The following is a 17,049-nucleotide window of genomic DNA, read 5'->3' on the forward strand; positions in this document are numbered from 1 at the left end:
CTTATCACTTAAAGTGATATTTTACAGGCAACCTAAGCGTAAGAAGCTATCAGTAAAACAGAAAGTGGATGGTTCACAAAGTAAAGATATTAAGTTAAATAAATATAACCTAAATAAATAAATATTCATATACTAAATTTTTCATAAAAAATACACAAATATTTAGTACCTATACATAAAATACACATATAATATAAACATATAATAAACTTACACATCACTTAATAACGAAGATACGGAGAGTGTATTTTTAAGTGGAAGATCCGGTGGGATTACCGGTAGGGGCATTTTGGGAATTTATAATTTCAAAAATTTCTCTAGTCTAGTCTGGCAAACCCTACCTAGTCTATTGACAAAGTCGTGCTGTTGGCGCTTTTGAGCATGTTAAAACGAGGCCGATTGGAAACCGATTATATATGTGGTATCGGATGTTATGATACGAATATTATTGAATATTGAAGGAATCACGAGACGGTTAAAATATAAGTGTATTTATTTTCATACGAATATAGCAGATAAAAAGACAGAGGTCTGTCCTACATCAAGGTTAGTTTGGGACTCCCCGTTCGTCGTTACATGGTTTTCTCACATCTCTACCTGGGTCCCCTCAATCCGCATCGGTCATTCGCCACGACACAAATCCATATCTACGTTCCCACGCATACAGACATTACTTACTGCTAAGTACAAAGGTGTTGTTACATCTGCTGTTATATATATATATTCCACTACAGGTGGACAATCTCACCTGGTGGTTAACGATGATGCAGTCTAAGTACCTCCTACTTAAATTCACAGCGCTCACCGTTGCGCCAGGGAGGTCGTCAAAACACAATGCACAAAGATAACTGTACATGCCTGTAGAGGAAAATACTTGCTGTTTTTCAATTTCCTAATATACGTTATGATAGTCTGATTAAAAAAAACTTAATTGTTTTAAAATATTGCTGAAAACACTCGAGTAAGTTACTGATTTTTATGTCCTTTTTATGTTCATTGTAACACGTAAGGTCAACGCCCGGTCACAAACCTGACCTGTAGTCTTTAAAACCATTGTCTAGTTAATGGAACGTTTTTTGATCGTCATTCCAACGATTATTACTTGCTGTTTTAGGACACTACTTGCGGTGATAGTCTGTTGGTTGGGGCTTCGGCATTCGGGGGGAACGAGTTTAATACCGGGTACGCATCTGTCACTTTTAGAGTGACGTGCATTTTTTATTTATGTAATTATAATTTTAGAGGCCGGCACAGCATCGTTGGCTCCTCTGGTGCTGCAGATGTTTACGGGCGGCGGTGATCACTTAACATCAGGTGACCCACTAGCTCGTTTGCCCGCTATTAATATAAAAAAAATATTAATATCACTTTTCTATTTCCTTATAGTAAAATTGACGGACCAAGTAGGTGGACCACCTGATGCTTTTTGGAAGACCATCGCCTATAATCAAAGAGCAACAAACACATCACAGGGCATTATGGAGCGCGTCCTGCATTATGCGGCCCTGTGTAATAAGAGGCGTAGGTGTTAAGCCTCGTGTGTGTTTGAATTATTCCATAATTAGCAACCACGCCCTTCAAACCGTGATCCAAAACAGAACACAGCATTGTAACTTGCTTTGGCAATAAAAGAAAACGTCGTAAGAAAACCCGCACGCCTGAGAGTTCTCCTTCATGTTCTCATATGCGTGTGAAGTCTACCAATTTTTTCAGCTTGGTGAACTGCGTCCTTCCCATTCTAAGAAGATACTTTTCCTTTCTTTTTTCCTAATGCAAAGGATGCCTGGCAGAGGTCGTTATTAAGTGGTAAGGCCGCCTCTTGTATTTTACTTCTTTCTTTATGTTTCAGTTTTTAATTTTTGTACTTATATGTTAATGTTGTGGTATACAATAAAGTAAATAAATAAATAACTGTAAAATAAATACCTTTGACGGCCGATTGGCGCAGTGGGCAGCGACCCTGCTTTCTGAGTCCAAGGCCGTGGGTTCGATTCCCACAACTGGAAAATGTTTGTGTGATGAACATAAATGTTTTTCAGTGTCTGGGTGTTTATATGTATATTATAAGTATTTTTGCTCATTATTCATAAAAATATTCATCAGTTATCTTAGTACCCCATAACACAAGCTACACTTACTTTGGGACTAGATGGCGGTGTGTGTATTGTCGTAGTATATTTTATTATTTTTTTTTAAATTGTTATCTGTGCCCAGTAATGGGCTGGTGATAGGTTGATAAAGATTGTCATTATGAACCCTTAAATACTGTGATTACAATCCCATTATTTCAATTATGTTTCTATCTTCTATATTTTTATTATAACTAAGTCTTTTTCCTGACTGATGGACCGTACTCACAACCCGTTTGGCTGAAGGTTCTGTCCATCAGTCAGAAAAAAGACTGTGATTAGAATCCCATTATATTTCTATCTCCTAACTTTTTATTATAACTAAGCCTTTTTCCTGACTGATGGATAGAACCCACAACCCAATTCGCTGAAGGTAGAAATTTTAAATGTTGAGACAACTTTTTTTTTGAGCAGGAGTTGAAAATTTGTATGAAAGTCTGTAGATTTAACATTCAAGTTATAGCCATAAAACTTGTGATCTAACAACTAAGACACCGGAAGGTATTTCTGCATCTAATCGTCAAGAGTCTCAGAAATATACCGAAGTGTATCGAAGATGCACTTGTGTTTCTATCAAATACACACCGACTCAATGTCATGAACATTGGCTGTGATGCAAATATAATATGAATTATTTCTTGAAAACTATTTATGAATTAAATGAGAATTATCTGCACATTCGTTAGAATGCTAATCAATTTAAAATAATGTTTGGTACATAACAAGTTGTATAGTTATCAATAGTTACTGTAACTTTTGGTATAAAGGCATAAAATAAAATTCCTGAAGAGTATTCAGTTGACAACTTCAGCAATATTTTATAACACCAAATAAAAAACATCGTAATACCTCCCGTATTACGGCCCCGCCCTGCGTAGCTCGCCTACGATTTCGCTACGAACGCCGTAGCTTGCATAACGGCAATGAATAAGCCACAATAATATAAAATTTTAACCGGAATAAGACGTTTTCATCGTTATAAGCCTAATTTATGCTCTATCCTCTTTAAGGAAGTGATTTAAATATGTAAAAGACAAATTTTCTTAATATGCTTTACGAAATTGACAGTTATGTAAGTCCTGAACCTACAGACCCTTAGTGCTAAACTTAACTTCTCCCAAGCGTTTGTAGGTTTTTGATAATATAAAACTGTAACGTGAAATTGACTTAATTCCACTGGTTCATATGTCAGTCATTGTCTACCTTTCGTTTTACATTGACTTAACGTACTGGAAAATAAACTGGAACTTTAAACCTAGAGGCATAAGGTTTTATATGCACTGATGATAATAATTTAATAGTTTATTTCTTTGGTACAGTATACATTTAGTACAGTGTATAAATATAAAATGTGATAACTGCACTTCTAAAAACTATTGCAATTATCAGGCCCTAGTTTTGTTTTTTACAATATCTTATATCTTTAAACGAGCAATTCTTGTATATATATAATTGGAATCTCGGAATCGGCTCCAACGATTTTCATGAAATTTAGTATACAGGGGGTTTCGGGGGTGATAAATCGATCTAGCTAGGATTCATTTTTAGAAAATGTCATTTTATTTATGTTTTCCGATAATAACCGATTTGGTGCAACGAAGTTGCACGGGCAAGTTGCGGCAAGTTGCAGTTTAATTAAAACGCCGGAAAACTTGGTTCGAAAAAATTTAGATTTATAAGTCTCATCTTGAAAGTATAGTGTCTCCTTATTTAACAATCTTGAAAAGTGTAAAACCCGTACTAGGGGTATTTACTGTAGGGCTGTGTACCTAATTCCCCTTAAGCGTTTTCTAAGTGTCCTTTGTGAAGAAAAGCAATTAAAAGTTAACTAAATAGGAATTAAGCGTACAAAGACTTCCAGTTTGAGTTACGCTGTTTGTATTTAATTCTTTACGGATTTTTACATTTTAACCAACGTTGAACCTGTAGCGCCAAGTAGATGATTGGATATTTTACTGACTTAAATTGAGCAGTTCATTCCCTCTGTGCCACAGAGAACACTTTTGCGAGCTTTAAAAAACTCATACTACCATCTATATCGGCTCGGCTAGATTGTACTTATAGAAAGGCGGACTCCAGAAAAGTGTTACCGCAAATCGATGCAGCGTTCTAGTCTGATGCCGTAAGAAGCAATATAGACGTTCTTATAGCAAGCTACTATACCTTTTCTTGGTTAGCGAGATCCCTTTTTGGATTGCATCAAAATTAAATTAAAAATTTCTTTATTCATGTATAATGTAATAATGTGTTTACATAAATGTAAGTTGATGGTGACAAATTCGTTCGCCAACTTAAACCTAAAGCTACGTGGGTTCCAAACGCGCCCAGGTCTAAGAAGAGCCCACAACAAACTAAGCCGGGTAAATTTTTTTGCTATCACCATCTCGCTAAATTAATATTAAGCTATGTAGTTAGAGCAATTCACATCCAAGCTTTCTTGTAGTTTAAGTAATCCTTAATATTATAAATGGGAAATGTACGTTTTCAGTCCCAACATTTAAATAAACCAAACCTCGTTGGCTGTTTGTATGGCCATACCATGCGTTTAACAATGGCACGTTAAAAAAATACCGTTTATATTATTGGACTAGCTGACCCACACAACTTCGTCTGCATCAAATCGGTTATTATCGGATTTAATATCTTTTAGCATTTCTATACCCGTCGTAATGTCTAAACGATCCAATTTGAATAATTTAAAGAGGAATTTGCAGGTACATAATCAATTTTAACTATAAAACTATTTATTTGGATAAGGATCTGATAGGAATGTCACCATCTTAAGATTGTACCCGTGTTTTGATTGACAAATTATAACAAAAAGCGGTGTCTTAACAGTTAGACATTTAGCCTCCCGGACTTTTTTGTAGGTAATAATGATTACTTTATCCATGTCCTGGATGGACCATCCATGGACCATCCATGTCCATACATACACCCATACACTAATACATCCATACTCACAAACTTTCGCATTTATAATATAATTAGGATGGTACGCATGCATTCGATCGTTGTCCCAGATGCCTTGCGACTCGCTGTTATCTATGATGAATTATGTCCTTTATCTCCGACAATATTTACCAGATCTTCATTAAAATTTCACAATACATGCTTGATAGTATACACTTTAAAATAAAAAAAGAATTATTAAAATCGGTTCAAATTTAACGGAGCTATACAGTAAAATTGATAAAAATTTTCATCTCATTTCCCGGGACAAGCTTATTGTTTATCGGGATAAAAAGTAGCCTATATGTTGACCCAGAATATCAGCTACCACTATATCAAATTTTATTTCAATCCGTTCTGTAGTTTTCCGGACAGACAAACAGACAGACAGACATACAGACAAAAATTAAATAAAAATCTGTTTTGGACTCAGTATCGGTAAAGCATCCCCCGGTCAAAATTTTCAAAAAATATTAAATGTACAGAAATTTTCCAGTTACAGTTTTATTATAAGTATAGATAGAAACAGGCTTTACTTAATAGTTAGTTAGGGAATTACATGATAGTTAGTTTAGTAGATAGATAGATAGTTTAGTTTAGCAATTGTTCATTGTGAAGTCAATATCGCCTGAGGATGCTCCAGTGTTAGAGCAAAACGTACGCAGAGAGTACATTGCGGAAGATTTGTTTTGTGTGGGGTAAAAATCAAAGAAATTGTAAGTTACATCGTAAAGATGCTCTTGCTTTTCGCGGAGTACAGCAAATTAAAACCAATATAAAGTCACATTATTTGTAATTGCCATTAATGAACCTGAAATCTGAAAAGAACTTTTTTGTAGTGCTTGATATAGTGTAACAAAAAGTCATCAACAGCATACGTACAACGTTTACTCTTCACATTTTGAGACAGCTCCTTACACTGCATGAAACTCAAATCTGATCCCTGGAGTAGGTACTGTAATCAAAAATCTGTTAATGGTATGACAGTTACATCGAATTCGTACTCCTAATCGGTTTCTACGTGTACCGGAACGCTAAATCACTTAGCAACACGTCTTTATCGGTAAAGAGGGAGCCACGCATGAAGCCAGTCACAAGAACAGATTGAAGAAAACTTAGATCTTTGCCGAGGATCAAAACTAAGACCAAACTTTTAGGACCGCAATACTTACCACTACGCCATCATTACTTAAAGCATTCTGAATATTGTGGGTCATTGTTTAAGATATTTTTACCTATTCATGATTTTGATATAAATTTTGTGGGAACAATGCGCTGTGTCTTATAAAATAATGTACAAAATGCAATATCGTACCTAGCCTAACCAAACCACCCTATTAAAATAGCAATCAATCGCCTTCCCCGCCCATGCGAAGCCTACGCTTTGTCGTTCATTATAATTATCGCCATCAATGAACGCGAGCCTGTCTGTTTGTGAACAATGTTGACATGAAAAAGTTATTGACCTATTTTAAAAACTCCAGTTATCAGGAAATTGCTATTATTGGATCAGAGCGCCATCGGTATTTTTAATGAAGCAGGATATAACAAAATGAAAAAGATTTTTCTGTAAAGAGGTTCTTAGTTCCTAACGTAGAGCTTAGAAATTTATATTGTCAACCCCTGTGTCTTGGAGAGCACGTTGGGCTATCGGTCCTGATTAATTATTATCCTATTAAAACAAACTAGTGTTAGTAGGGTTAGTTGTAATAGAGCTTTTTGTGACAGAGTTCGTCCAGGGAATAAATAAATAAATAATAAAAAAATATACTACGACAATACACACATCGCCATCTAGCCCCAAAGTAAGCGTAGCTTGTGTTATGGGTATTGAGATGACTGATGAATATTTTTATGAATAATATACGTAAATACTTATAATTATAGATAAACACCCAGACACTGAAAAACACTTATGTTAATCACACAAACATTTTCCAGTTGTGGGAATCGGACCCACGGCCTTGGACTCAGAAAGCAGGGTCGCTGCCCACTGCGCCAGTCGGCCGTCCAAAAAGTACAACCACCATGCTTATTTCTGCCGCTAAGCAGCATTGCATATGAAGCTTAACCCACTTTGCAGGACGCGTTCCTTGGTTGCTATGCGAAGTGTTGCTTGGTTTATAGGCGTTGGTTTTTCACTTAAAAAGAACAGCTTTAAATCTATGAACCTAAATAAAATGTATGAACTCTCTTAAAAAATATATGCTGGCCAAGATACAGATAGACTCACTCCTATGTCATATTTTACATGTAATGTACGCATCAAAAGTGCCTAAAAAATTTTTGAACTCTCTTAAAAATATATGGTGGCCAAGATACAGATAGACAGACAAACAAACATGAAGAAACATTATAGAGGGCAAAAAATAAAAAATAAAATCACAAAACAGCCGCGGAGGGAATATCCAGTGACAAAGAATTCTCATGCAATATCGCAGCAAGAAAATTCAGTTCTTTTTTAGGAGGTCGCTAAGCTCACGTTACTTCGTGATGAATAATTTATCTTAGCCTAGCTTGCCCTAGGTCGAGTATAATTTTAAAACGTTCCTAGTTCTTATCTAATTTTATTTGGCGTTGCTCATGATCTCCAAGGCCGAATGAACTATAGCAAATAAAAATAATAAAGCAGAATCACAATAATAATTATTATGACAGTTACTTAAACTTCTTTAAGATTTTTGTTTTTTATAAGAAAGTTCACCTCTAATCTTTGTGTATTTGAGAGCAAATTATTACATACATAGATATATATACAAAGCTAGCAGCTCGTAACAGTAACCAACCAATCTGCATTGAGGCCACGTGGTCAGTAGCGTGCACACAGTTTTTACCTGAATTTAACTCGTGAAGTAAGAAAATCGCATGAAATTGAACAATCCACCTTCTATAAGGGCTGATTAAAAATGTGTGGGGTAGGCAGTGCTTGTGTGCGTATACGAAATGCAAGACACTGAACGGTGACCCAAAGCTTTGTATTCCTTTCTCCTTTGAGAAAGAAGGCATGTTCCTTGCAGAGAGATGTAAATAAAATCTGGATGATTCACATCCAGATTTTAAGGGAAGGGTTGAAATAAAATGTGTAGAGTAGGCAGTGCTTGCGTGCGTATACGAAATGCACGACACTGAACGTGGTGACCCAAAGCTTTGTATTCCCTTCTCCTTTGAGAAAGAAGGCATGTTCCCTGCAGAGAGATGTAAATAAAATCTGGATGTGAATATAATGAAGCATCAAAAACCATTTCACTTTACTAGTGTTTCTCGAACAAACGGTTAGTCTTCATACAATTTAGCAGTTGAGAGTAATTATTTTACCTATACTATTCTAGACGTTTACCATAAAATGGTAAAATCGGAAAAAGTTGGTGAGCTAGCAACATCCGCCGGTGTGAAGTGAGACGTGCGCGGGACATTACACTGTGTTTGGACACAATGCTCTGCATGTTCTGATTTCTGAATGAGGGTTCTGTACGATCTATTTTCTATATATATAAAAGAGAAAGTGTGTGGGTATATTCCGTATAGGCTCCGAAACGGCTGGACCGATTTCAATGAAACTTTCAGGAAATCTCCGGATTGACCTGGCGAATAATTCTGTAAAGTTTGGTGGTGATCGGGAGCACACCTATTTTTGAACTGTCAAACTGTCAAATACAGCTTTTACATGGGTGTAGATAGTGATCTTCACCCGCTCGAGAAGAGAATAGAAGAGAATGAATACGGAGAGAAATAAATGATTTAATATATTATGAGACTTAAATTAAAAATGCAAAAGTTTATTGTTTAAATAAAATAAAGCAAAATCTAGCCCGGCGAAGCGGGCTGGGTACGCTAGTATATTATAAAAATTAAGCTTAATTTGCTAAACTCCGCGAAAAGCAGGATAATCTGTATGGTATAATTTATAATTATTTCAATCTTTATACTCCCCACCAAATAGATCTTCGGCAATGTACCCTATACGCACGCTTTGCTCCGAAACCGGAGCATCCTCAGGAGATGTTGACTTTACAATGAATAATTGTTAAGTAGTTCTGTATAAGGTTTGACGGCTGATTGGCGCAGTGTTTATATGTATTTTATAAGTATTTATGTATATTATTCATAAAAAAAATATTCATCAGTCACCTTAGCACCCATAACACAAGCTACGCTTACTTTGGGGCTAGATGGCGCAGTCTGTATTGTCGTATAATATTTATTTATTTATTTATAATCTTAATTCTGTGAAGATGGACCTACGAAATCACAGTCACAGTGACACAAGAAAGTCCGTACAAAAAACCTATACGATATATAACCTATAGACGCCAGCACTGGACGTCCATCGATTCATATGATGATGTTGATCAAGTTTGATTTCAGTGACATCAAGTAGTAACTCATAGTTTGACGGCCGATTGGCGCAGTGGGCAGCGACCCTGCTTTCTGAGTCCAAGGCCGTGGGTTCGATTCTGAAAAATGTTTGTGTGAAGAACATGAATGTTGTTTAGTGTCTGGGTGTTTATATGTATAATATAAGTATTTATGTATATTATTCATAAAAATATTCATCAGTTACCTTAGTACCCATAACATTACGCTTACTTTGGGACTAGATGGCGGTGTGTGTGTTGTCGTAGTATATTTATTTATTTATTTATATACAGTTAAAAGGAACAGTATCAATTCAGCAATCTATATTTTCAATAGCGATTTTTAAACAAAGTTCTATTTAAAAGCACTGTTTTTTTTTATACTCTTTATTACAAAAAAAGAGTCCACCACTCGCAAAACCGAGACAAAAAAAGAACAAACACATGAAGAATGAAGCAGGATACAAAAGGCGGCCTTATCGCTAAGTAGCGATCTCTGCCAGGCAACCTTAGTATTAGGAAAACTAAAAAGAAAAACGACTGTTGCTAACTTCATTGTATTTTTTTTATAATTCCCTGCCGCTTTTTGATATTGTTTATGAAGGTTATAAGGACCTTGATATTAGCTTAATACATAAAAAAGCCTAAAATATGGCACAGCACGACACTAAGTTTATTGTCTATGTCTAGACAAATGTCGGTATGGATACACACACATCAATTGAACGACACAGATCGCTTGTTATATAAGCTCTCAAATTGTAAAGCCAGAAGATAAAAAAAAAAAAGCTCTCAAATCAGTTCTGTCGAGTTATCATTAAACGCAATTTAATTGCCATAAAATTTTAAATTTGGAATTCAATATTCACTTATTTCAAGAAAGCCTAATATAAGCACTGTTGAAACGTCAAATATGTCTGTTTGTAGTGACTCTACCACCGGTTCGGAAGGCCACGGTACTATAGTCATACCGTCTGGTCTCGTGCCATTCATCCCTGAACAAACCGGGAAGTTCCAATTTGTTTTGTTTTACAAAGATAAAATTATTATAATAAAACTAGCTGATAGCTGGTAGTTTTGTTATCCACGCTGTACACATATGAATCAATCAATCAATCAATTTTCATTTTGCTTTAATATGGTACATGCAACATGTTTACATAGGTGTTAATAATTTTTATAAGTGTCACATATCCTGCCAAGATTGTCGTGCAAAAATGTTTCGTTAATCATTATATAAATTTTCCACATTAAATAACAAGTCACATTTAAATAAATTAATTAAAAGTAAAAATACAAAAAAAGGAAATGAAAATAACAGATTTAAAAAAAAATTAATACTTAATAAATAAAACATATCTAACCGCAATAAAAAGCCAAGACTAGCAAGTCAATATTAAAAAACTGTTGATTAATATTCACTGAGGTTAAGATTGATTGTTTTCTTAGAACAATAATCTTTAAATAATAATCTGAGTCCTTCCTGGGTTAAGGTCTTGTTTTATAATTGTCTGAAATATGTAATACATTTAATTATAAACTGGATACCACCTGCTTCCGATTTATGTTGACCATGTAGTTTACAATTTTAAGAAACTAGGACTAAGTGAAGTTTATCTTTTGTCATGTCATAGAAGCTTGCACGGAGGCAACCCATGTTGTAACCAAGAACTTGTTAGTACAAGACATTCGACACAAATAGAAGCATTGAATAATCCATTTATGTTTACTCGGGCAAACAACTCCGACGTTTTGTGTAACCTCCCTTCAGTTCAGTTATTAGGGCTGGTACACACGCAGATGCGTGGTTATACATATTTTTTTTACTATGACAATAAACAGTCGCTATCTAGCACCAAAGTAAGCGTTCCTTGTGTTATGGGTACTAAGATAACTGATGAATATTTCTATGAATATAATACACATAAATACTTATGATATACAGATAAACACCCAGACACTAAAAAACATTCATGTTCATCACACAATAATTTTTTCAGTTATGGGAATCGAACCCACGGCCTTGGACGCGGAAATCAGGGTCACTGCCCACTGCGGCTGTCATCATATAATCTACAACGTAGATATTTTCTAATCTTGCGGGCTTCTTCTCCGTAGAATTTGCTTTCCAAACCGGTGTCACTACAAACATACAGATTTGACTTTCCAAATTGCTTACAATGTAGGCCTACTTGAAATGAATGAGTCTTGTTTATTTTTTAAGTGATCTTAGAGGTCTAATGAATTATAACACTTTTATTGCACACCATAGACAAAAAATAGAAGAATATAAATACAATCGTGGAAATTTAATATAGGGTATATTTGGGCAACTCTTCCAGGCAACCAAAGACAAAAGATGAAAAAGCTATATGCAGAGAGAGGTAGGTGGTGCAATACATTACACGATTACGTGGTATATCTCATATAATACGTGTAGTCTGAAGAGATGATGTAGCCGACGGCTAGTGAACGTGCCGGACGTGTGCTAGGTAGCTTCCTTTTTATTACAGGATCCGTGATTTTATTACATTTGGAGAGCATTTGATTACTCTTGTTTTTGGCAACCCTACTATGTTACTCAACTGAAGTAGATTGTGAATTTTTAATGCAGAAATCGGTTTACGGTCCTCAAAGGAGTGCAATAATGGTGTTATTACATTATACTTTGTGGGGGCAAATTCATCACTCTATATTATGTATCATTTACTTTTATGGATCATTTACATACAGTAAATGATCTTTAGTAGATAGAGCTATCTACTAAAGATCTGGTAAATTATTTTGGAGGTGTTGCGATTTAGCTCCTAACTCAAAGGGAAAAACGGAGTCCAATAAGGGTCAATTTAGTGTAACGTCTTTATATCCGTATGTTATAGATATTTAGCTTGCCAAATAATTTTACGAAATAAATAATTATGCGTGCAACTAACGTTCCCCGTCAAGGTACGGAACCCATCGGTTGGCAGTCTAGTTCGCACTTGGCTAATATTTTTTATAGTAAATTGTTTTTTTATAAAGAATATTTTTTAAATGTGAAAAATATTTCCTTTTGCATTTGCTAGATGTCTTTAGAAGTGGTCGACTAAAGACAAAATCAACGTTCGAGATTTAAAACTTTTCCTTTAGGGTACTTATATAATTATGAATTATTTTTTATCAATTAAACTTTCTGTTTTTATTTTATTTTTAATATTTTAAAATAAAATACAATAATGTCCATACATGTTGTTTATAACGTATCTATAGATATAGAAATAAATTATAACAATGACAGAACTGACAAGCATACATTAAATTTCAATTAAATATCTTGTGATGAAAGTGATAGTCTGCGAACAAGAGATGTGAACACAGTAGTGAGTGAATAGATGTGTACAATATGGCGCCACAGGATAGTGAGTGCTTTACAAAACTGTCTGCTGATGAAGAAACTTAAGACGGCAGTAAAGAGGTGGCGGACAATGCGCCTCTTCCGCAAAAGAGACGGTAAGTTGCATCTTCATAGGTGTGAAAAGGATAGCGATATAACGATCCAGAACGTTCATATTTGCACATACTGAAATGTATTTCTACTAACAATGCCGACGTAATATTGCCTTTTTATGGGTTTTTAAAGGATTTAGTTTAGCAAGTGTGCTTAGGATTAGGAACTACATAATCTTGTTCCCCAGGCACCATTCTACCACAGAACATCGAGACGCTGTGAACGGTGTCCTGCTGTGGTTGACATTCAGACGCGCTACGTCTAGCTTTTCATCTCGATACGTGCGGCTAAGGCTTGCAACGCTCTTCCGGCATCAGTGTTTTCTGCCGCGTACAACCTGAATGTCTCATCATTGATAGACAAAAGTAAACAACTTTTGGAATCCAAGCTTTAATCGCGACTTATGGGTGCGAAGGTGCGATCAATGCTTTTCAAAGACATTATTATTCAAAGATTTCGTCTAAATGTACGCTAAAGTTTTTTTGGTTAAACACCATGTTGTTAAACTATAAAATTAAGGTTAACCTCTAAAACAACTATGTAGCGAAATTTTGGCTGGAGGTGGACGGATGGATTTGGGACCTTGTTGATGTTTTAGTCAGGAAAACAAAAGGTTTCCGCGGGATTTTGAAAAACAAACTGAAGATTGAGCGGGTAACAAACATGAATAAAACCTATATGTTACACAAATTTATAAAGTTTTACCATCATCATCGTCTACCAAAAGGGTTCAGAAGGGTTTAAACTGTTAGTCTTTACCACGCTGGTTAAGCGCGTTTCGGTAGACTTCGGACGCCGATGAGAACATTATGCAGAACTCTCAGGCATGCAGGTTTTATCTTGATGTTTTATTTAAACGCTTAAAGCACGTGATATATAAATTACTTACGACGGCCGATTGGCGCAGTGGCCAGCCACCCTGTTTTCTGAGTCCAAAGCCGTGGGTTCGTGAGTTCGATGTTTAGCTGAATATTATAAGTATTTACGTATATTATTCATAAAAATATTCATCCGACACCTTAGTACCCACAACACAAGCTATACGCTTACTTTGGGGCTAGATGGCGATGTATGTGTATTGTCCTAGTATATTTATTTATATTTAAAGTTTACTGTGTAAATATTGTGGAGGCAAAGATCATTGACATAAATAAATAAAGACTATAAGCTAAGTGTTAAAGCCTTAAGAAGATATACTTAAGAAGATATTTGGACCGCAGTTCCGAGGAAGCACATAAATACATAATACTACCGCAAACAGGCTATGAATTAACTTGATAAAGCCCTTTCTCAATTAATTATCACCGTTATGTACGAGTATATGCCAATATCAAAACCATCGACTTATCGTAAGTGACCAAAACGAAAGTCTACCTTTCCAAGTTCTTTTGAACAGTTTTAAAGTTAAATATGCTTTAATTTACTATTTGAATACACTATGTCAAAATTATAATAAACTAGCTGATTCCACGACCTCATCCGCGTTACTTACGGTTTTTTTTCAAATCCTTCGAGAACTATTAGATTTCCCAGAATAAAAGTTGTGTGCTTTTTTAAAGTAAAATCTATCTTTGTACCAATTTTCATCCAAATCAGTCATTATGTCATATCAACAAACATCCATTTATACTTTCGCATTTTAACATAGTTAGATAGATTAATATATGCGAACGCGTATTGCTTTTTAATACTCGTGATAACTTTGAAATTAAATGACCGATTCGATTGAAATAAAAAGTATTTTACTGCTACATTTACTGCAACCCTTGAGCCAACTTTTTATTTCTACTGGCGATCTAATTAAATTCTAGAACACAAAAGCTACTTTTGTGACTTAATTTTAATAGTTAGATATATTGCCTTTTCTTTTCTGTAGGTATTTGTGATTACTTTAATCATGTAGTAAATAACTTTTATGTTTCGTCGATAGTTTTATTAGCGCATTCCAAATGATGAATTGATTAGACAAAATGTTGCTACTTTAGGTTACATAATTGCAAATTTTCGTAAAGATCTTTAATTTTAATATGTTAGATTGTTATTTCAAAGAATTATCATGTCTATTGGTAAAAAAAATGTTTCCTCTTTACAATATCATAGAATATAAAAGAATCGAATACATAGTTCCAAAAGCAAAGATGCGTATATCTGTCTATCTATCTATTGTTGTTAACAAGTCTACCGGTGATACTGGAGCTGGCCAGAGAATTAATTTTTCCGTTCAAAGGTGCAATGCTGCCAGCATCTTAGGCACTATGCCTTGCTGCGGTGGTTTCGAAGACGTTTTAATTTTATTTTGATACGTAGGTTATTTTTGTATGTTAAATACTCAATGGTTATTTATAATTTGATAATATTTTTTTTTTTTTTTTATAAATTTAAATAAATAATAAATATACTACGACAATACACACATCGTCACCTAGCCCCAAAGTAAGCGTAGCTTGTGTTATGGGTACTAAGATGACTGATGAATATTTTTATGAATTATATATACATAAATACTTAGAAAATACATATAATATATAATATATCGAATTATTGCGTTAAAATTTCTTTTCGATTCTGTTCGAATCAAAAAATTGGTAAATCATTTTTTAATATCATAAATAAAAAATCTCAAGTATTCAACCTTTGTTTTGCAATAACCGTTAGTAACGTTTTCCTCTGAAACTATCAACCATAAGATTTTTTCATAATTATTTGCAATTGTTTTTTTTTCATTAACATTCCTAAGTTCGCCTGGAATCTTCTTGGACAGGGCGCGTTAGTACCTTAAATGTACGAATGTAATTATCAGCATCATCTCACCATCAGCATCTCACTATATTTAATCTGGAACTAAGTCAATAATAGGCATGTTGGCAGTTACAATGAATCGCTAAATTATTTTATTAATCTAATGAAATATGATTCATGAAAGCAACTGATATTTTGTAATAACAAAATATCGTATATCAAGATACGCAGGGATTTTCGAAGTACAAGCGGGACAAAATTATGTTTATATAGACGTGACGTCATGAGGCGTTTCACCTATCATGGCGGATCGCTAGTGCAATAATAAATAACAATGTTACTAAGAATATAAATAAAATGCGTTTATCATAATACATGAATCATATTATCACATTAACCCATTACCGGCCCACTTTAGAGCACGGGTCTCCTCTTACAATGTGAAGGGGTTAAGGTCCACCACGCTGGCCTAGTGCGGATTGGTGGACTTCACACCTTTGAGAACATTATGCAGAACTTTCAGGTATACAGGTGTCCTCACGATGATTTCCTTCACCAAGGATTACTATAAAAAATTATGAATACTCTTTTAAAGAAATATAATAAACATATGTTTATTATCGTTGTTCATTGTCCACAGACTCATCAGTGACGCGGCAAACATCAATCGAGCCGGTGCCCTCTACTTCAGGGACTCCTGCGCACCTCTCCCGCCCACCAACAGACCTATTGCAACTGGTAAGAAAGATATAGCAAAGTATTATCCCTCGAGACAACAATCTGGTTTATCTTTATCTATATACTTAAAAATCTATTGAGGTACGTTTTTCTCGCATATGCGGTGATAGCCTAGTGGTTATTGCTCTGGACTATCTTTCGGGGTGACAGAGTCCGATCCCCGGCACGAACCTTTAACGTTTCGGAGTTATGTGCGTTTTTAATTTAAAGAATTGAAATTATCACTTGCTTTAACGCTATAGAAAAACATTGTAAGGAAACCTGCATGCCTGTGATTTCCCCATGACATTCTCAAAGGTGCGTAATGTCTACCAATCTGCACTTGACCAGTATTGTGGACCATGGCCTAAACCCCCCTCGTTCTTATTGAAAATCCGTGTCGTGTAGTGGGTTGATATTGATAAAGATGCTGCTCGCAAAAACACGAAAATAGCTTAACTAATTGAACTTTTTCTTGCTTTATTCGACTGAACATTGGGGTGAAAATAAAAAATCTAATAAATTTTAGGTGACCCAAGTCATCTAGTGAATTACTAGATGACTTGGGTCACCTAAAATTTAAATAATATTTTTATTATTATTATAAATAAAAATATATATAAATATTATATATTTATATATATTTTTATTTAATAGTAAACAATATTTT

The 17,049-nt window shown here is 34.8% G+C and overlaps 1 protein-coding gene across 1 annotated transcript in view; it reads left to right on the plus strand.

Annotated features, from left to right (window-relative positions):
• LOC120624174 (multiple C2 and transmembrane domain-containing protein) overlaps window positions 1-17,049 on the plus strand; it is a 123,750-nt gene that overhangs the window by 52,171 nt on the left and 54,530 nt on the right. The window contains exon 4 of the mRNA XM_039890589.1: window positions 16,303-16,400. Within this exon, the coding sequence (XP_039746523.1) occupies window positions 16,303-16,400 (98 nt within the window). The remainder of the gene's footprint in view (window positions 1-16,302; window positions 16,401-17,049) is intronic.

The sequence above is a fragment of the Pararge aegeria genome, chromosome 1 (genome assembly GCF_905163445.1).
Source record: "Pararge aegeria chromosome 1, ilParAegt1.1, whole genome shotgun sequence".
Lineage (NCBI taxonomy): Eukaryota > Metazoa > Arthropoda > Insecta > Lepidoptera > Nymphalidae > Pararge > Pararge aegeria.